An 18,158-nucleotide genomic window follows, 5' to 3' on the forward strand; every position below is an offset into this window, starting at 1 on the left:
CCACTGACCACTGACCAGCCCAAGCAACCTACTCGTAGATGCTTGCCAATTGCAAGTCACGGGTCGCCATCATCCAATTCCCCCAATGCTGCCACCAGTGACCGGGGGAAGCAGGGGACGTGCACAGAGACGACACAATGTCCCCCAAAACTCTCTTTCTTTTCCGCTTTCTCCTCCAGATGCCCTATTTGGGATGTTTCACCGTTTGGCCTACTAATAACCCGTAGGCTTATCCCGCGTAGACTCACATGCGAAATCATCTCATCGAACCAGGAAACGGGGAACGAGAAAAAAAGCAACAAGGCAAAGAGACAAGGGAGCCTTCGGTCATAGCGGCCCCCCCTATTACTTCCTCGTATATCGCCCGCCCACTCGTGACGAGTTCCAGCAAGTTCCTGTTCTCGCTTCAAATAACCGAACACGAACCAGCAGACGACTAATGCAGCCACCGCAACGGACAATGAAGATCAAGCCCACTCTCTCTGCCCACTCTTGGTGATCCATTCTTTCCAGAAGCTGGTCGCCCATAGCTGCCTGCTCGTAAGGGTGGCCCCTCCATTCTTATTATTATTGTTTCGCGTCCGAGAAAACGGACTTTTCTTATGGAGCCTGCAACCAGAAGCTGGCGCCAGTGCGGTCCATTCCTTGATCGAGCCACTGGGCCCCCCTTGTCCTGAAAATGACCCTTGTTTGGCCGATATTCTGCTGGGCCTTGGGCACATGATATTCTCCCATCAGACTCGTGCTCACAACTGCTCCTACAAGTAATATTAACACAATCGGTTGTGTCAAGTCGGAAGTGGCATCCGGAATTCATGTGGCATCCTTTGCTGCGAGTCGCACTCGACACTTCATTTTCTGGGGACGCTGTATCGACAATTACATACGTGCTTTTTCTACCTACAATGTTTTGTCTTGTTGCGACTGGATTATGCCATGCTTGCAGTATTGCAGTGTCTGGTGCACCCACGACTTTCGGCGTCCCGAGGGTTGAATTCTCAGACACGCTAAAGGATGGCGAGGTGCGAGGGTAGGTATGTACTACTGCAGGTGAGGTATTGTTGCTATGCTCTCTCTCCCTACACCTGGGGCCGAAGCCTGTTGCCCTTGCTCTGGACATTTAGAGATCCTTCTCTGCGTGCTCAGGCATTCCTAGCTGCTTTAGGAGGTCAGGTACATAGGTATAGTCTATCGGCTTGAAGATTGAGATGTGCTCTGCGCGGCCCCCAGTACAGCATGACGGGACCTGCCCTACCCACGTCATTGCATCATCACCAACACTGCTTGTTCTCACCAAAGGGCGCTCGTGTGTGTATCTATCTATGCTTGATGGTATTATAGTCTGAGGTTCCTGGCCGTATTGAACCTTCAATTGCCCAGGCTGAGGCTTGGCAGGAGCCTCCATGTGTGTGTCACTGTTGTCACCGTCGCTGTCCTTACGTCACGACTTCAGATCCATTCCAAGGTCGCTTTGAGCTGTCAGCGTAGATCGATGGATCTGCTCTTGTTGAGATCTGGGGATCTCTGTCGTCTTGCCTGGCTTCTCGATCGAGTGGGGGATGCCGGTCCTGAGCTCGCTCGCTTTAAGAAGGATCGCCTCAAGCCCTTGTTTTCGTCGCGGCGCAGCGAGCTGTTCTATTCTGTTCCCTGCGCCTGGTGCCCAACTCGATACCCAGTTCACGTCCATCAGAAGCTTCGCAGCGAAGCATTCAAGACCTTCGATAATGTCCAAGAGGAACGAGCCAGCTCATCCCGAGCAAAAGCACCCCACCACCAAGCGGGCTAAAGAGATCGATGCGCACACTCCCTATGAGGAGTTGACGGCTCTTCTTGCAGACCAGGAGTCCCCCAGCGACACCAGGAGAGTCCTGCATTGGTTCCGGAGCAAAGACCTACGCATCCACGACAACCGTGCATTGAACGCGGCTTCTCAGTCGGCCAACGAGTCCCAAGCTCCATTGCTGTGCGTCTACATCAATTGCCCAGCTGAGTTCAGATGGCATGGCACTTCACCAGCCAGAACGGACTTCATCTTTGAAAATCTCGCGCTCATGAAGACTGAGCTCGACGCGTTGGACATTCCTTTGGTCTTCCTGGAAGCCGGTGAACGTGACGAGATCGCCCCAGCCATCGTCAACTTTGTGCGCGACAACGACATCTCGCATGTGTACGCAAACTACGAGTACGAGGTCGACGAATTACGCCGCGACATTAGGGTTTTCAAGGAGGCCACTGCTGGAAACTCCAAGTCCAAGGGATTTCATCTTTCTCTGCATCATGACCAGACGGTGGTGGAGCCGGGCACCATCCTCACAGACAGTGGAAAGGCCATGAAGGTATTCACACCATACCACAGGGCATGGCTCGCCGAAGTCAAGGCAAATCCGGGTCTTCTTGACACTGTCCCCGCGCCTTCGAAGAACTCTTCCGAATCAAAGAAAGCTCTGAATCAGTTCTTTGACAGTCCCGTCCCCAGCCCACCCAAGGAAAAGCAATTTGCCAGTAATGAGGAGAGGGGACGGATCCGTAAGCTCTGGCCCGCAGGTCACGATGCTGCTGTGAAGCGACTCAATCACTTCCTGGACGACAAGATCGCCGACTACGCGGCGACACGATCCAATCCGGCAAAGGACTCTACGTCTCGGCTCTCTGCATATTTCAGTGCGGGAGTTCTCTCGGTTCGCGAAGCCCTCAAAGCAGTAAGCAAGCGAAATAACAACTCCACCGATTTCTCCAAGGAAGGCTGCGACCCCGGCATGTCTGGCTGGGTCCGCGAAATCGTGTTCAGGGAGCTGTATCGGCAGACTCTGCTCCAGACTCCTCACACGTCTATGAATCTACCACAGAACCTCAAGTTCGAATTTGTGGACTGGGAGGACGACGAGGAAGGGTATAAACGCTGGGAAGAGGGCACCTTGGGTGTTCCCTTCGTGGACGCCGGCATGCGGCAAATCAAACACGAGGCGTACATGCACAACCGCCTCCGCATGAACGTCTCGAGCTACTTGTACTGCAACCTGCTCATCGACTATAGGCGGGGAGAGCGATACTTTGCGGAGACATTGATCGATTGGGATCTCAGCAACAACACGCAAGGCTGGGAACCGAGCTACACCGTGTTCAACCCTGTCTCCCAGGCCGAGAGGAACGATCCCGAGGGCGAGTACATCCGCAAGTGGATCCCAGAGTTGAAGGATGTCAAGGGGAAGGCCATCTTTGATCCGTATCACCGTATGGACAAGCAGGAATTTGAGAAGCTGGGGTACCCCAAGCCGTATGTGGACTGGCAGGAGACGAAGCAGAGGGCGATCGAAAGGTTCAAATCGGACATGAAGGATGCTGAGCCCTGAGCAGTACGACATCGGCATCAAGGTTGTCCCTGTTCTTGCATGGTTGAACACGAAAGCCTTCAGGAACACGCAATGTGTTGGATGTGCTTCCTTTGTTGATAACATCGTTCATTCACAAGGTGGCTGTCATATCCATCCTCTGTGACGGTCGTTGTCTTCACTCCTCAATATCGCTACAGCTTGTCACCATCGACAATAGCCGCCTAGAGTTGTTGAGATGTAGTGAATAACGGACACCAGGTGGAGTAGTTTCATCCTATACATATCTGTCTCTCTGGTTCTTGTTCCGTACTGTTGAACACCTCGTTCATTTCTTTCTGTGTGGCTTGATGTCCATCACTTCATTCGCATCATTGGACCTTGAATAAGGAAGCCCTAGACAACACCTGCGATCTATTCCTTCGCGGCGACCTCCGGTTCAAATATATGTGTCTATGTGTGGCAAAGAGGAGGGCGCCTCCCCCGTGAACACGTTGCTGTGACTGCCCACACGGTTGCCGCCCGCCTCTTCATACCCATCGCGACATCACTTCACATCCAACAGGTCAGGCAGCTTCAAAAAGATCTCAAAACCCGCCAAGTAACGCCGGGCTTGTTACCATCCACGGTGGGATTTATTTCGCCCTCGGGGAGATGCCTCCAACGCTGCCTCTCCTTCGCCAACCGACCACCAGAGACATCCGCGAACAACTCCATCGGCTGGAGGTGGTAGCGCAAGAACTCCAGACCGAACGCACCAACCTCGAACACCAACTCAGAAGCGTCCACGAGAGAACCACCTTCAACGACGCCCAAATCCGTCACATCATGGCCGAGCTCGACGAGAGACTGTTCAAGGAACATCGTTCCCATAGCCAGCCGGACTTTCGACGCGGTGTCATTGCAAATGACATTGTCATCGACGGTATCTGCGCTCAGATGCGAGTGAACCCACAGTTGAAGACCGCGGTTGAGGCCATCAGCAAGAATTCGGGGACGGTTGCCGACAACAACCTCCTCCTCATGGCGATATTGAACCAGCTGAGCGGCGACCCCTATCACTTCGCTCATCATCTCGCCCTCCGGGTCGTCGAGTACGATCAAGTCAAGGAGAAAGAACGTCAAAAACTCCCTCTTCTTCCCCTCGTCACCTCTGACTTACCTGCGTCTGTCAACCCGTACCTGATCGCCACCGGTGCCGAACACGCGAGCACCCAAGCAGCCAGAGGCCCATCAGTCATTCCATTGCTCTCGCCCTCCATCAAGTCCGAGCCTAATTCCACTGCGAATCCTTACAACGGTGCAAGTACTCTACCAAATGGCACTGCCTCTGGCCTGGACGACAACCCAAGCCGCGTCTCTGCGCTGGTTACTGCAGTCCCCCTAGCAGATCAAGGAAGAATCGTCGCGCACGGAATGTCAACCCTTCAGAAGAATTTCCCTGGCCTTCTTGAGTCCATGAGCAAACCTGTCATGCCGCCCCGCATCAAACCCACCCCTCCGGCGGCTGGTGCTGGTGCTCCTGCAGTGGCCGGGGCGAAGCGTAGCGATCCAAGCCCAAGTCCGGGTGTAGTCAGACCAGGCAAGAAGGCCAGACTCGAAAAGGAAGCAGGTAAGCCATATCTCTCAGGGCCGGTGGACAATGCTGATTTGATAAAAGCCATCGCCCACACGTTCGTCTTGTTCATGAAGCAGCTCGAACAACTCCATCAGGGCAGCCAAGCCATAACGGACTGCCTCAAATGCTCTCGTTGCCTGGTCATCAAGCGCGACGTTCGGGTCCTCAACTGCCTGCATCTGTACTGCCATCGCTGCATCCTTCAGCTCCGAACCGAAGCGGCCAAGGGTGACCCGATCCGAGGCTTCAACTCGTTCTGTGTGAAGCCTGACTGCAAGCAAGTCGTCAGTGGCAAGACTACTGTCATCGATCCCGAGATCATGGACTTCTTGCAATGGTACGATAAACAGCCCGCTGGCATTACCTCGCTTCCGGCGCAACTCAACGTGCTCTGTGCTGCGGCGGCCAAGTACCCCGAGGACGACGAAATCAAGCACAAATGGGAACAGGCGCAGTTGCAATACAACGCTCTTCGAGCTGGCAATGCACTGGATATGCCATGTGACCTCATGCAGATGGCGAAGCTGGTGAGGAAGCCTTACTGAACAACGCGAAACAAAATGGAGATGTGGGAACGGGGTTGGGGGAGCGGGAGGACGCTTTAGGGGTGCCGTCGACATCTCCGACATGTCAACATTGTGGTCATAATTTGACAAAGCGAAAGATTCCCCGCGATTTGGATGGCGATGCTACCCACGATGGCGGCGGAGGGAGTCAAGCTCTTGGGTCGATGGCTCCATTGTCATTGAGTTTTGGAAAAAAAGGCCTGCGGGCGAGCTTTCTATTCATCGGGTTCATTTCGGCACATTGGAGGGAAACATGGCGGAGACACACGCCCCAGGAGCAACGACGTTCAGGTTCAAGATATCGCTTTTGCCAGACACGCTTGGTCCCAGACATCCACTCCGACACACAACGTTGGATGATGCTCTCCCTGGCACTGGCACAGAGGCTGATGCAGCGTCTGCCTGCCGGACTCCTACCTAGATAAACGGTGAAAAGGGCGGCGGTTGCTGCACCACTCACCACTCTCTTCAGGATAATCAAGTAGAAAACAAAGCATCTTTTTGTATTCGGGTTTTCTCTAGTCTTGCAAAGATACAGCGCGCAATCATGCAGTTTGGTTCCCACGCAGATCGGTAGGCGGGCAGTCAATCAACTAACTGTCTGTCTGCGCAACGTGCGACGCGGATTGTCCACAGCAGCTTCACAAAAGATTCCATGTTGCCCGATCCCGGATCAAACGGGCCAAACGGGGCCAAAAGAGCTGCACCACCCTCCTCAAAAGCCGGGTTTTCTTGTAGATCAACATGTGTAGGAGACTCAAGAGACACCGGAAGGGCAGGGGGGAGGGGGAGACAGATGCCCCCCACTGTTGTTGTTCCAAGACTCGAAAGTGGCCACGATTTCCTTGCAAGTGATGCATTCGATGATAATACAACCGGAGCCCTGCGTGCGTGTTCCGACACATGCCACAGTAATGGAACTTTTCCTCCTTCTCCTCCGCAGCCGCATCCCGACCAAAATTTATGTGATTCCGCGCGCCTTTCTTTCCCAGGGTCTATGTAAAATTTTGGGGAAGGGGGGGGGAGTTGTTCCTCCCTTCACCATCCCTGCTTCCTCATCTTCCGGATCGTGGCCAACTCGCTCCGGAACCCTTCCATGAACAGCCGGCGCCAGCGCAGGATGCGGACGTTCTTCCTCCGCTGGCCGCGGCGGACGTGCTTCTCCTGGCTCCGCATGTCGGCCTTGACGCTGTTGTCGTGGCACTTGCGCTCGAGCAGGCGGAAGCCGCGCGTCGGGTCGCCGTAGATGCCGTCCACGGTGCGGCCCAGCGTCGGGCGCAGGCGCAGCGCGATCGGCGGCAGCGCCGACGACGAGTAGATGTCGTCGTGCAGGTCGGACAGGAGCGTCGAGGTCGAGGTCGAGGTCGGGGCGCCGTTGTTGCCCGGTGTCGAGGAGGACCGCTGGGCCGCGGCGTTCTGGTTCCGCGCGGTGCCCAGCAGCTGGTCCCAGCGGGAGGCGACGGTCTCTTTCCTCTTGGGCTCCGGCGCGCGGGTCTCGCGGATCAGGTCCATCAGTTGGTTCCTCATCGTGTTGGGAGCGGAGGTGTTGTTGGGCTTCCTGGAAGGTCTCGAGTTCGAGGAAGGCGGAGCCCGGTCCTGGGATCGGGGAGCCGTGGAGCAGAGCTGTCTCGCGTGTCTTCGCAGTGTAGGCTGGATGGCATCTTGAAGGGGTGACCTCGGGTAGCTCGAGGAGATGAAGAGGCGTGGTGATGATCTGCCGGGGGACAAAGCACAACGTGCACAGCTCTGTAGCGATTGAGATGTCTTCATTGTTGCGGAGTTGCGTGCTATCTGGTGCAAGGAAAGTGGCACCATGCACGTCCCCGTGCAGAAAAGGCCTCAAGAGAAGAAGCGTAGCAGAGAGGCAGTGCGTGGGTGATCTAGTGTGCAGATGGACAATTATTCAATTGAAAGCAGAGGCTGCAATCTCAGAGCTCGGCGACGCAGAATCGCCAGCCAATCGCATTCGAGCTTCTGCGGACCGAGATCCAGCGCAGACACCAGAGTGAGAGAGTGACGAGCCATTCTCCCCCTCTCGATCTCGTTTCAACAACATAAACAGAACACGAGCAGCCTGGGAATAGGCATCGTTGATGAACTGTCAGTCTGTTTGCGTTGATGCACTGCGTTTGCCACGAACATTCAAACAACTGGTCAGCGGCCCCCTCTATTCCCCTGCGCCGCGCAGAATGTCTTCGAACGCCAACCTGATCACGCTCTCTTCGCTCAAATATGTCCACCCCGCGACCTTGGGTCCGCTCCTGCTCGATCCTACGGAGAAGGCTAAGGTCGCCGTAATCGATGTCCGTGACTCCGACCATATTGGTGGCAACATCCACGGCAGCACCTGGGTGCCCCTGCACCAGCTGGAAGTGAAAATGCCCGAACTGCTGCGGACGCTGAGGGACAAGGAAAAGGTCATCTTCCACTGCATGTTGAGCCAGCAGAGAGGGCCGAAGGCGGCCTTGGCATACGCGCGGGCGAAGCAGAGGGCGGACGCCAAAGAGGCCCGTGAGCAGACGCAATCAAAAGAAGAGGCGGGAGATAGCACCGAGCAGGAGAAGAAGGAATCGTCGCCTGCGCAGGAGGTTTGCGTCCTGGAGGGCGGATTCGGCTCCTGGCAAGCGCGTTTCGGCGAGGATCCCAGACTCACAGCAGATTATCAGCCGGACCTGTGGTTCTGATCTGAAGACAGGCCGTCTCTTGATTTTGTGGTTGAAACGAGCCAACCCGATGTGTTTAATGTCTGTCAGCCTGCAGGCGGAGAGGAGATTTCGTCCCTGCGACTGGTCTTCAGCCCTCGAGCGGAAGTGCTCCCTGCTTCGGGAATTGGAAGAGGAGACCTGCCGATATCAGACAGTCCGTGACTGCCATTCAGCATTGCCACTGGCTCTCTATCTATAGATGGGATACAGATCCAGAGAGCTGGATCTTGGAGCTGTGGATGCATAGACGGTGATAACCTGCAGCAACACATGGCCATCCATTTGCGCAGTTTCGTCACCCTTGAAGTACGGGTCTCATTCGTGAGCATGGTATTGCCCTTGACGTTTCCCTCGCTATGTGTGGAAAAGGGAATAAATATCCGCGGCGTCATAAGGGCCGCTATGCATTAGAGTGTCCAATTGACAGAACGTGGCACGTTACGCCCCCCATGTGTCCAACCCAAATAGCTACAGATCATGAACCTGGTACATCGCAGTAAAGTCGGAAACGCTGCCTTGATCCCCGCCCCTGTAGTTACACCCTTTTGCTCGCGGTTTGCTTGAGCTCCATTTCGGTATTCTCGTGATGCTTGTGCTTGACGCGACACATGGACCGAACGCCCAGGACTGCAAGCCAGAAATTCCCCTGAGGCTCGTCTGGAGCGAGTTGGTATAGCAAATCGCTCTCCCAGCTGATGTTGTTGTACACGTTCATAATGCAGACGACCGTTTCGAGAATCCAAACGATCAAGAAGATAATCCAGTACGCCTGGCTGGAGGCTTTGCCGCGAAAACGATACGCGACCGCCCAGGTAACCATGCCGATCAGTGCAGTTGGCTGAGAAGTCAGTCAAAAGGAAAAGGGAACACGAGGTTGCTTACTCACAGCACATAGTCTTTGGAATCTACAAGCGAGATTGAGGTAGGCCATCCGATCTGCGATGGTATTGCGGGGAGCGGTCGCCATCATCCAGCATGTTTGAAGGAAAGCCATCCTGTTCAGACGCCAACCTGTCAGATAAAGCTGCGGCGGAAAAGAGATTGATCGAGGATGCGGAGGCTACTCACCAATGCATGGCAAGAAATGGTGTAATGGTACCAATGAACGCATGGCTCTGTGCTCCATAGAGAGACCCCAAGCATGCAGCAGCGATTTCCAGGCACCATGAGCAGATGGCCAGGAAGTAGAAGATGGTATATTCTTCGATGCGAGCTAACGGGCCTCCAGTCCTGAATGGTAAGGCCTGTGGCTCGTCCTCGCATGGGTTATCGATGGGTTTCGCCATCTCGACACAGTCAGGACCGCGTAACCGGACAGCGTTCTCAAGTGTGTCCGGTTCCTAGCAACGGCGGACGGGGAAGGATGAAGATAGGAGGCAGACGAGGCCAAGCCGCAGACGGTCTGTTAGATGGCGATGGCGGCTGTCAACAGTCGATATTGCTGCCGGATCGCAGAATTGGATGTGTTGATGCTGTTCGGAGGACGTGGCTGTGACGATGATGATGATCCGTGGTGATCCGCCCAAAACAAGGAACGGCACCAAGACTCCAGACTGGGCGGCGCTACGTAGAAGCGCAGAGGCGTAGAAGCGTAGAAGCGGCGAGCATCTTCTCCGGCAGATATTCGGCTAATCCCCGGCTGTTCAAGTGAACTGCCAGTCCGCCTCGTGTGAGGTTCTTGGAGGCTTCTTCACCTTGAATTGTTTTTGTATCTTGTCGACAACAAGACACGTCGTCCACAACACATCTCACGCGCCATGGCGACGCCGACAAAGACCTTCCCTATATGTGGTGTGACATATGTGGGACAAATCGAGCACGAGTATATGCACGGCAAGAAGCTGTCGGTTTGTGCAAACTGCCTGGCCCTTGGATTTCAGAAGCCTCTGAGACGATGCAATGGCTGTTTGTTGGTCGACTACTGCTCCAAAGAGTAAGACACCGTATATGCTCACAGCGTGAATGTACTGACTCGCTGATAGATGTCAAAAAGCCCACTGGCGTAAGCACAAGGCATTTTGCAACATGGTCCAGGGCAAAGGAGACCCCAACGCCTACCTCTCGTCCTATAGCCATGACGAAGCTCTGCGACTCATCATTGATGCCTACCGGTTAAGAGTCGAGACAGACCACTTATCCCGAGACGAGGACCACGGCATTTATTACCCAGGAAAACCAATCGACAGGTTGGTCTGGGCCAAGGGCGACGGTGAGCACATCTTCCCTAATGTTCTCATGGGCGTAGCTGATTTCATCGAACATAGCCATTGATGACTTCCAGCGATTTCTCGATTTGGCGGAAACTGCGAAAATCTTACCAAAATGGTGGACGTTTGAGGATCGGATGCAGTGCCTTTCCCTGGCAATTGACAAGAATGATCCCGAGTCCATATTTCACCCGATCAATCAGACTGAGCTTCCCCAGCGGTATGAAGGCGACATGGCCATCCGGTTGGCGCTCGCCATCCTTGCCGAGATGTGTGTCGGATATGATGGCAAGGGGCCGGCCCAGGATAACACTTGGTTCCAGGAGTTCCAGGAATTCCTCGACCTCCACCCAGAGGAACGAGCCCGCTTGATTAGAGGAAGTATTGAAATGGTCGACTCGGTGCTGAAAGAACATGGAGAAGAGTTCACAAAGCTGACTTGACCACCGGAGAGGAAGTCCTTTCTGTGGTCCATAGTTAAGCGATGAGAAGCTCGAGATGGAGTTTGTATATATATCTATGGTAGTCAACCACAGAAGAAAAGAAGTGCGACTGCGGTGGTAGCGGAGATTGGGAATACCTTGTTGACGGTGAGTTGACGGCGCCTGATGTTGGGGCGATACTGACTGAAGCTAGAGGTTCGGCCTTGGAACCGTCCTCGGGTTGTATGGTGCCGTGGGTGTGGCAGTTTCTTCGTTGTTCTCAAAAGCGATGGCTTCTTTCCCACTGGCCTCCTTCCTTCCCGACTTGAACATCTCAAAATCCGCAACCACCCACTACCTTCGTCATCGACAATTCTGATACCGCATCATGGCGAGCCACCAACTTGGTAGAATGGCAGAGACAATCACCATATCTGTCGCTGAGTACGAGTCCTTGGTGAGTATCTACTCCTTCCAGTCGCTCTGACAGTCAAAGACGCACGCATCTCTAACAGCAAGCGACAGATCGAAACAGGACATAAATTTCTTGCCCTGAAGCACGCATTGCTGGCAGGAGGAGTTAGCACCGAGACATTGGACGTCTTGACCAGCGGCGATTGTCCACAGACGGCCCCGGATGAAGAGTTCAATTCAGCCAATGTCCGCGTCAACGAGCCAACCCAAGACGGCGCTCAACACGTCGCTTATTCACAGAAACCTTTCGAATCCGGATTCCCTTCACCTCTTACACCTGAATACACCGAGGAAGATGACGCACAAGAGGAGGTATCAGGAGAATCGAACGAGCAGACTGGTGATGCTATCACGACCGCAAAACGGTCACTGACAATTTCCGGGCTATCGCCCGCCACGACCCTCCAAAGCCTCGCTCAGGTTCTCAAAGGTGGTGCCATCTTACAAATGTACATGCGACCCCAACACGGCTCGGCCCATGTCAGCTTCGTGGATCCAACTGCAGCACACAACTTTCTTCGCTATGCACGGACAAATGACATCTCCATCGGGAGAAAGAAGGCGAGCAGAAACCGAACACCGATTGGCATTGCAAGTTACTAACATTATTCAGGTGAAAGTAGCATGGGAGAACCGACAAACTCAGATGTCCCCAAGCTTTGCCAAAATCGTCCAGTCGCTCGGCCGAACTCGCAACCTGGTTATTCGCTTTGTGCACCCAGAATTGAATGAAGATATCATTCGAGCAGATCTCGACCACATCCATTACTTGGAAGTTGTCGACCTCTTCTTCAAAAAAGGCCATGCCTATATATCTCTCAACAGCATTCGATCGGCTATAACGGCAAGGAGCTGCCTGATGTCGCGCCTCAAGTACAAGAGGTTCCAGATTGATTTCCATCAAGACGATTGTGCCCAACCGCTGCCACAAAAGCCCTCAGCGACCGAGCCGGTCGCATTCTCGCACAAAAATCCCTTCCAACTGCTCTTCGATGCATCCGAAGAGTCCCAAGAGTTCTCAAACGCGGTCGATCGTTGACACTACCGGCACAATAGCCTAGTCGAAGCTAGGATTAGGAGGATGACACGTGTTGAAGGCATTTCTTTTCACTGATCGTGGTGGAGATTTCTATGTTGTGACCTGCGAGGGTTGGTGCGAAGCGAATCATTGAGAGGGGCATCAGAGTCACTGAGAGACTAGGAGAGCTTAATGCCATCAGCAGGTACGCGGCACATCTATGAGTACCCTTCGCGGTAGTGTATCTTGAGTTGACTCTTAATGCATCAATTCAAATCCGTCATAATCCTCATGGCTGTACTCATATTCGTTTTCATTTCTCGTGGCTATAACCATAGTGCCAGTCCTCCCTTTTCAAATCCTCTCTTATCTTGTAGTTCTCCTCAGCCACGTCGACCGTTCTCATATCACACTCCACAATCTTCATCCCCGGCTCTCCATCCTCGAACGATCCGGGAACTTTCCCAACAAGGGGCAGCACGACTTGACTTAACCCAGCGTAGCCCTCTGATTTCGGACCCCCTACATTGACGAAGATAATGGCACAGGTGTTCTCAAAGGATCTCGTGATAAGGGCAGAGCTCAAAAATTGAATGTCCACATCTGGTCCGTACGCTCTCCCTTCGGGTGTTAGATCGTCTCTCGTCCAGAAGGTGGGAATGATGATCAGGCGTGCACCCTGACGGACCAAAGCACGGCAGGCTTCGGGAAACGCTAGGTCCCAGCATATCACGATGCCGAGAGGGCCGAGGGGAGTTTCTATAATTGAGTGGGGGTTCAGTGGAGGAGGAGGTCCTTCTTCAGTCGATAGATGATGCTGAGTCGCCTTGACGGAGGCCGGGCCTGATGTGAGCACTGTGCGTTCCGGGATCCATAAGTTGGCTTTCGTGTAGCTTCCCAAGAGCTCGCCCGTGTAGGAGATGAAAGGGGCAATGTTGAGGAGAACGGGCGGCTTTTGGGGGTCGGCGGACGTTCCGTTGCTGGTTGCGGGAGGCGGTGATTTTGGGTCGATGGTGACGATAGTCCCTGGAACGATATTGATCTTTAACTCACGAGCCAGAGCTTGATACTTGGGCACGTATTGGTAAGCGGTTTGGGCGACCACGGCGAACTGTGGATCTTCCGGGACCCATGATGTTAGGTGGTACTCCGGCAGCACTGCCAGCGAGGCTCCTTGTGCAGCGGCATCGCGGATATGAGCTGATGCAGCAGAAAAGTTGTATTCCAAGTCAAGAGGCTGGTTGTCGAGGTCAGCATTCTATCGTGCACAGATCCATTGTTGCTGTTGATAAGAAAGGGACCATACTTTGGGATGAAGCTGGATCAGCGCGACTTTGAATGTCTGTGAGAATGATTCATAGGATGTCGCCATGATATTTTATCTTCATACCAAGAATTGGGTCAAAGGAAACTCAGTGTAATTCGTCTTTATGACAGCGACCGCATGGCAGGAAGTTGGCAGTCTTGACGAGGCTTCGGATTGAGGTCCCTGCACCAGAACGTCATGGAGACAAGGCTGCGCTAATCCCAATGTAGATTTTGAATCAAGCCCACACATCTTTCTCAATTCTCCAAACCTCGAGGTGACCACCAAATTTTATTTCCACCGATCACAATAGTATCGGGGCAGGTGTTGGCACGGAAGCACTGTGCATGGACTCCCTGTTCTCCCTAACTCCCTCGCCTACGGTCATCCCCTCTGCCTGAAACAAAATACCCTCTTCGAAGAATTCTTCCCTCTGCCACAATGTCCTACACTAACGGCAACGCATTCCCGGACGAGGATGTGGAGGAAGAAACCCTCGTGGCGGACTATCAAGAGCAAGTGAACAACTATGATGATGAGGGCGCGGACCTGGAGCGCGGAGATTCGATCATCAGTGGTGGACCAGCCGATCTGCGAGCGCAACTCGAAGCTGCCGCTGCTCCTTTGGAGTTCCAAGCGAGTCTGGAGACCAAGTGAGTTGCCTAGTATATTCCCCTTGACACGAGAATGATTGACGTTGTTGGGCTGCATCGCTCTGAGCATGCACGGGACTAACAGTGCATGCGCAGATTCCAAAGCTATGACAACTACTGCTCGCTTTTCCACTACATCCTCAACTCCGATGGCCCTGTCGAAATCGAGACACCCTCTTACTATTGGGCTTGGGACGTAATCGATGAATTCATCTACCAATTCGAATCCTTCTGCCGCTATCGCAACCGAGTGGCCCGCACTGCGCCTACTGAAGAAGAAGCACAAATCCTGCGGGACAATCCCAACACATGGGGCTGCTACAGCGTTCTTAACGTCCTGTACTCATTGATCCAACGCTCGCAGATCAACGAACAGCTTGCCGCCACGAAGAGAGGCGAAGACCCCATGGCTGTAGCGGGGGAGTATGGCTCGCGCCCACTCTACCGCATGCTGGGATATTTCTCCATCATCGGCCTTTTGCGGGTGCACTGCCTCCTCGGAGACTTCAGTCTCGCTCTGAAGACCCTGGACGACATCGAGATGAACAAGAAAGCCATGTTCGCCCGCGTCATGGCTGCGCATCTGAACACATACTATTATGTAGGCTTTTCTTACATGATGCTCCGCCGCTATGCGGACGCCGTGCGCATGTTCAGCCACATCCTGGTATATGTGTCTCGCACCAAGAATTTCCAAAAGGGACCCAATCAAGGGCAATTCGACGCCATCGCGAAGAAGACTGAGCAGATGTACGCCCTCATCGCTATCTGCGTGTCCTTTGCGCCCACACGCCTGGACGACTCCATCCATACGGCCCTCCGCGAAAAATACGGCGAGAAGTTCGCCAAACTGCAACGTGGCGGCACGGAGAGCTTGCCGATCTTCAAGGAATTGTTCCAGTCCGCATGTCCGAAGTTCATCAGCCCTACACCGCCGGACTTCGATAACCCTTCGCTCAACATCGACCCTGTCGACCACCACACCGAGATCTTCATGGACGAAGTCCGCAACACTCTCTTCAACCCGCTGATCAAGTCGTATCTGAAACTCTACACGACAATGAGCATTCAAAAACTCGCCGGCTTTTTGGAAGTCGAGCCCGAAAAGCTCCGCAGCTGGCTACTCGTGAACAAGCAGCGAAGCTGCCGGCAGATCCGCTGGACCGAAGGTGGGTTGCTGGAAGGCGAGATCGTGGGTGTCCTAGGCAACGGAAGTTCCGAGGGGTTGGATTATGCCATTGAGGGCGACTTGATCCACATCAGTGAGGCGAAGCAGGGGAGGCGGCTGGTGGACTGGTACCTGAGAAATCTGGCGAGGTCCTACTAAAGCGTGGAGAAAGACAAAAGTGAGATTGCTGGGACCAAAAATGGGCGACGAGACAGGTCACAGCTTGTGGGGAGGGAAACTTTGGGTTGTTCACGACTGGTGCTAAGCCAGGGCGTGCGCCGGGAGCACGAAAGGATCGATCCGTCGCTAAAGATGCCATGGATAGATGGCGCCAAAAACAAGGGACATCCACGAGCTTGCCTGGAAGTCTTTTCGAAATCGAAATCAAGCTGATGTCGATGCAACGCCCTCTTGGAACCAGCCAAGAAAGACCAAATCAGGGATTCGTCACTGCGGTGAAGGTTGAGAGATCATCGAACACGAAGCGAATAGTACAACGCAGCAGCGTCCCTTGTTCTAAGTGCTGCGCAAAACGGCCCATGCACGATGAGACAAAAGTACCGCATGTTGGGGTCTAGAGGCAAATATGCTTTGCCAGAATTTGATTGCGTTTGGCTTTTGATTTTGCTCCCAGTTCCATTTTTTCTTCTTGGAGTCCCCTGTGGCTGTTTCCCAAACGCAGTCGCTCCCCGTCAAATCTTACAAGGGTGGTGAATAAATTGGAATGCATCAATCGTCCCGCATATCTTCGTCCTCCCCAAAGCCGTCTTCCTCCGGCTCCCTGTCTCCGCCCCTGTCCCTTACGGCTGCACTTCCATTGGTCGGGGGAGGCGTATTCCTGTCGTCGGCGCGGTCTTTGCGAGGAGCTCCGTTCACGCTCACCTCCGCGGTCTCCCCGCCCTCGACTTCCGCCATACTGACATCCTGTGCTCCTTCATGCAGCTCGCCCTGTTCCTGCAAAATCATGTCTGCATGTTCCGCCTCTTCCTCTGCCTGCGCTTCCCGAGTCAGTTCTTCAAATTCATCCTTGAAGGACGCGTCGTAATCTCCTCTAAATTCGGCGCGAGATCGTCTTTCTTTTGCGTTGGGCTCTTTGAACAGGACCATGACTTGGTCGGGGATATCGTCTTCCGCATGGCTGTTACGCGTTTTGGAGAGATTACCTCTGTCGGCTCTCATTTTCACGCGTTCGAGGATCGGATAGTAGTACGCGGCGTTACCTTGCTTGCGGAAGCGGGAATGGCGGGAAAGGTTGTTGGCATCGACTAGTGACAAAGCCATGATGCGATGAGGGTCGACTGTATCTTGGGTGGCTTTTGGATAGACACGGACGCGTTCAAAGGGTAGACGTAACGAGCCGTCGGCGGATTCTTCAAGAAGTGGTTCGATGAGGGTGGGATCATCCTTTCGAGGATTTGAATCATCAAAGAGCTGCCGAATGCGCGAGGTCGAGTCTGGTTGTTTGGGGACGGAGAGAGACCATGTGTATGGCTCGGGTCCGGGATCTGCGAACTTTTCGGGATCTCTCTCGAAGGCTTCTTTTGCTGCCCGCCACGCTGGCATCAAATCTGCATTCTCCGAGGCCATTAGCAAGCCAACGTCGATACGATCGTCCCTTCTGCCTCTATATGGGGGTAATGGTGGCTTGTCGAACTTGAGGGCTTGCCAATTCGAAGCCATGTCTGTGCCGGTCTCAAGATCGGGGATAATGGGATAAAATTCCACAGGCTTGAGTCTGGGATTATCAGGATGGACGGGATTTCTCCAGGCTTCTCGCTCCTGGGGAGTGATGGGATTTGCTTTAGCCTCCGGAGGGTTGAAGGGGATACTATCCGGATAGGCGAGGTCGAAGCCCTTTTGGATTTGTCGCTTGATATTTTCTGGATCATCTCGGGTGACAGGCACAGGCGGCGCTTTGGGCATCTGGGGTTTCTGAGCTCGAGGGGTCCCTCGCACGAATGCATCATTTGCTCGAGCAATTTGCGAAGAGGTCATGTACTGTGTCTTGCGTAAAAATGAGACGTTGTTCTTTGCGCCCTGGCTCTTCAATTGATCCAGCGACATCAGCAAAGCTTGGTCGGCAGGGTCTAGCACAGGTTGGACTTCGGGAGCCATGATTGCGCTTTCGTCACCAAGGAAGTAGCCTGGGACACCGATCATATCTATAGGCATCCCGCCTTCGGCGTCCACTTCAATATTTGGTTCTTCTCGCTTTGCCAGGCCTGACGCATAACTTGTTGTGAGGTATTGAGCCAGACCACCGGTGTCAATATCTAGGACTGCAACCGTATGTCAGCTGGAACAAATCAGGCTTGCAAGGGCATTTTCAGCTTACACTTCGGAGGCATAGGAGGCGGAGGCAGATCGTTTCGATAACGTATCGAAACGACCATGTCCTGCTTGAAGCCCTTGGTTTCTGCCATCTTGACTGGTGTCTTTTGTAGATCGGACGCGGAGGCAGGGCGACGGTATGCGAAGGAGGAGGCGAGGCCACAGGTTGAGGTGGTGCGCAAAGGATCGTGCCCTCACGAACAAAACGGCATCCTTGTGTTCGTCAATGGTGCAGCGAACAGATATTGCGTGCTAGGTTATTTGTTGTCCAAGCGCAGTCTGTTCTCGTTTGAAGTTAATGCTGGTTGTGGATGAAATCTCCAAATCGCGCTGGGGAAAGTTGCGGCCGAAGTCGATAGCG

General features: G+C 53.8%; 9 protein-coding genes across 9 annotated transcripts; 5 read left to right on the forward strand and 4 right to left on the reverse strand.

Annotated features, from left to right (window-relative positions):
• Positions 1-1,724: 1,724 nt before the first annotated feature.
• PV07_04388 (uncharacterized protein) lies at positions 1,725-3,350 on the forward strand (the record flags this gene model as incomplete). Its single annotated transcript, XM_016391189.1, has 1 exon — positions 1,725-3,350. The coding sequence occupies one exon, from the start codon at positions 1,725-1,727 to the stop codon at positions 3,348-3,350; it is 1,626 nt and encodes a 541-aa protein (XP_016253091.1).
• A 2,656-nt stretch (positions 3,351-6,006) lies between these two features.
• Positions 6,007-7,399, reverse strand: PV07_04389 (uncharacterized protein). Its single transcript, XM_016391190.1, has one exon. It carries the CDS (start codon positions 7,326-7,328, stop codon positions 6,552-6,554), a length of 777 nt encoding a protein of 258 aa, XP_016253092.1. The 5' UTR covers positions 7,329-7,399; the 3' UTR covers positions 6,007-6,551.
• A 154-nt stretch (positions 7,400-7,553) lies between these two features.
• Positions 7,554-8,694, forward strand: PV07_04390 (uncharacterized protein). Its single transcript, XM_016391191.1, has one exon. It carries the CDS (start codon positions 7,607-7,609, stop codon positions 8,195-8,197), a length of 591 nt encoding a protein of 196 aa, XP_016253093.1. The 5' UTR covers positions 7,554-7,606; the 3' UTR covers positions 8,198-8,694.
• PV07_04391 (uncharacterized protein) lies at positions 8,423-9,747 on the reverse strand. Its single transcript, XM_016391192.1, has 3 exons — positions 9,287-9,747; positions 9,105-9,213; positions 8,423-9,056 (listed from the first exon to the last, which is right to left on the reverse strand). The coding sequence occupies exons 1-3, from the start codon at positions 9,502-9,504 to the stop codon at positions 8,754-8,756; spliced, it is 630 nt and encodes a 209-aa protein (XP_016253094.1). The 5' UTR covers positions 9,505-9,747; the 3' UTR covers positions 8,423-8,753.
• A 228-nt stretch (positions 9,748-9,975) lies between these two features.
• PV07_04392 (uncharacterized protein) lies at positions 9,976-10,868 on the forward strand (the record flags this gene model as incomplete). Its single annotated transcript, XM_016391193.1, has 3 exons — positions 9,976-10,151; positions 10,201-10,427; positions 10,483-10,868. The coding sequence occupies 3 exons, from the start codon at positions 9,976-9,978 to the stop codon at positions 10,866-10,868; spliced, it is 789 nt and encodes a 262-aa protein (XP_016253095.1).
• A 367-nt stretch (positions 10,869-11,235) lies between these two features.
• PV07_04393 (uncharacterized protein) lies at positions 11,236-12,360 on the forward strand (the record flags this gene model as incomplete). Its single annotated transcript, XM_016391194.1, has 3 exons — positions 11,236-11,304; positions 11,373-11,882; positions 11,935-12,360. The coding sequence occupies 3 exons, from the start codon at positions 11,236-11,238 to the stop codon at positions 12,358-12,360; spliced, it is 1,005 nt and encodes a 334-aa protein (XP_016253096.1).
• A 164-nt stretch (positions 12,361-12,524) lies between these two features.
• Positions 12,525-13,781, reverse strand: PV07_04394 (uncharacterized protein). Its single transcript, XM_016391195.1, has 2 exons — positions 13,646-13,781; positions 12,525-13,576 (listed from the first exon to the last, which is right to left on the reverse strand). The coding sequence occupies exons 1-2, from the start codon at positions 13,709-13,711 to the stop codon at positions 12,653-12,655; spliced, it is 990 nt and encodes a 329-aa protein (XP_016253097.1). The 5' UTR covers positions 13,712-13,781; the 3' UTR covers positions 12,525-12,652.
• Positions 13,782-13,924: 143 nt separating this feature from the next.
• On the forward strand, positions 13,925-16,088 carry PV07_04395 (eukaryotic translation initiation factor 3 subunit L). The gene is made up of 2 exons (XM_016391196.1): positions 13,925-14,298; positions 14,395-16,088. Exons 1-2 carry the CDS (start codon positions 14,087-14,089, stop codon positions 15,623-15,625), a joined length of 1,443 nt encoding a protein of 480 aa, XP_016253098.1. The 5' UTR covers positions 13,925-14,086; the 3' UTR covers positions 15,626-16,088.
• On the reverse strand, positions 15,950-18,137 carry PV07_04396 (uncharacterized protein). Its single transcript, XM_016391197.1, has 2 exons — positions 17,802-18,137; positions 15,950-17,745 (listed from the first exon to the last, which is right to left on the reverse strand). Exons 1-2 carry the CDS (start codon positions 17,887-17,889, stop codon positions 16,196-16,198), a joined length of 1,638 nt encoding a protein of 545 aa, XP_016253099.1. The 5' UTR covers positions 17,890-18,137; the 3' UTR covers positions 15,950-16,195.
• Between the last annotated feature and the right edge of the window lie 21 nt (positions 18,138-18,158).

This window comes from Cladophialophora immunda (genome assembly GCF_000835495.1).
Source record: "Cladophialophora immunda strain CBS 83496 unplaced genomic scaffold supercont1.2, whole genome shotgun sequence".
Lineage (NCBI taxonomy): Eukaryota > Fungi > Ascomycota > Eurotiomycetes > Chaetothyriales > Herpotrichiellaceae > Cladophialophora > Cladophialophora immunda.

Coding starts and splice junctions, on each gene's coding strand:
- PV07_04389 (XM_016391190.1), bottom strand. CDS start 7,328: ATGGTGCCACTTTCCTTGCACCAGATAGCACGCAACTCCGCAACAATG.
- PV07_04396 (XM_016391197.1), bottom strand. CDS start 17,889: ATGGCAGAAACCAAGGGCTTCAAGCAGGACATGGTCGTTTCGATACGT. Junction 17,746..17,801: donor GCCTCCTATGCCTCCGAAGT/GTAAGCTGAAAA, acceptor ATACGGTTGCAG/TCCTAGATATTGACACCGGT.
- PV07_04395 (XM_016391196.1), top strand. CDS start 14,087: ATGTCCTACACTAACGGCAACGCATTCCCGGACGAGGATGTGGAGGAA. Junction 14,299..14,394: donor CAAGCGAGTCTGGAGACCAA/GTGAGTTGCCTA, acceptor GTGCATGCGCAG/ATTCCAAAGCTATGACAACT.
- PV07_04391 (XM_016391192.1), bottom strand. CDS start 9,504: ATGGCGAAACCCATCGATAACCCATGCGAGGACGAGCCACAGGCCTTA. Junction 9,214..9,286: donor CCATTTCTTGCCATGCATTG/GTGAGTAGCCTC, acceptor GCGTCTGAACAG/GATGGCTTTCCTTCAAACAT. Junction 9,057..9,104: donor GATTCCAAAGACTATGTGCT/GTGAGTAAGCAA, acceptor CTGACTTCTCAG/CCAACTGCACTGATCGGCAT.
- PV07_04390 (XM_016391191.1), top strand. CDS start 7,607: ATGAACTGTCAGTCTGTTTGCGTTGATGCACTGCGTTTGCCACGAACA.
- PV07_04394 (XM_016391195.1), bottom strand. CDS start 13,711: ATGGCGACATCCTATGAATCATTCTCACAGACATTCAAAGTCGCGCTG. Junction 13,577..13,645: donor TGATCCAGCTTCATCCCAAA/GTATGGTCCCTT, acceptor CTCGACAACCAG/CCTCTTGACTTGGAATACAA.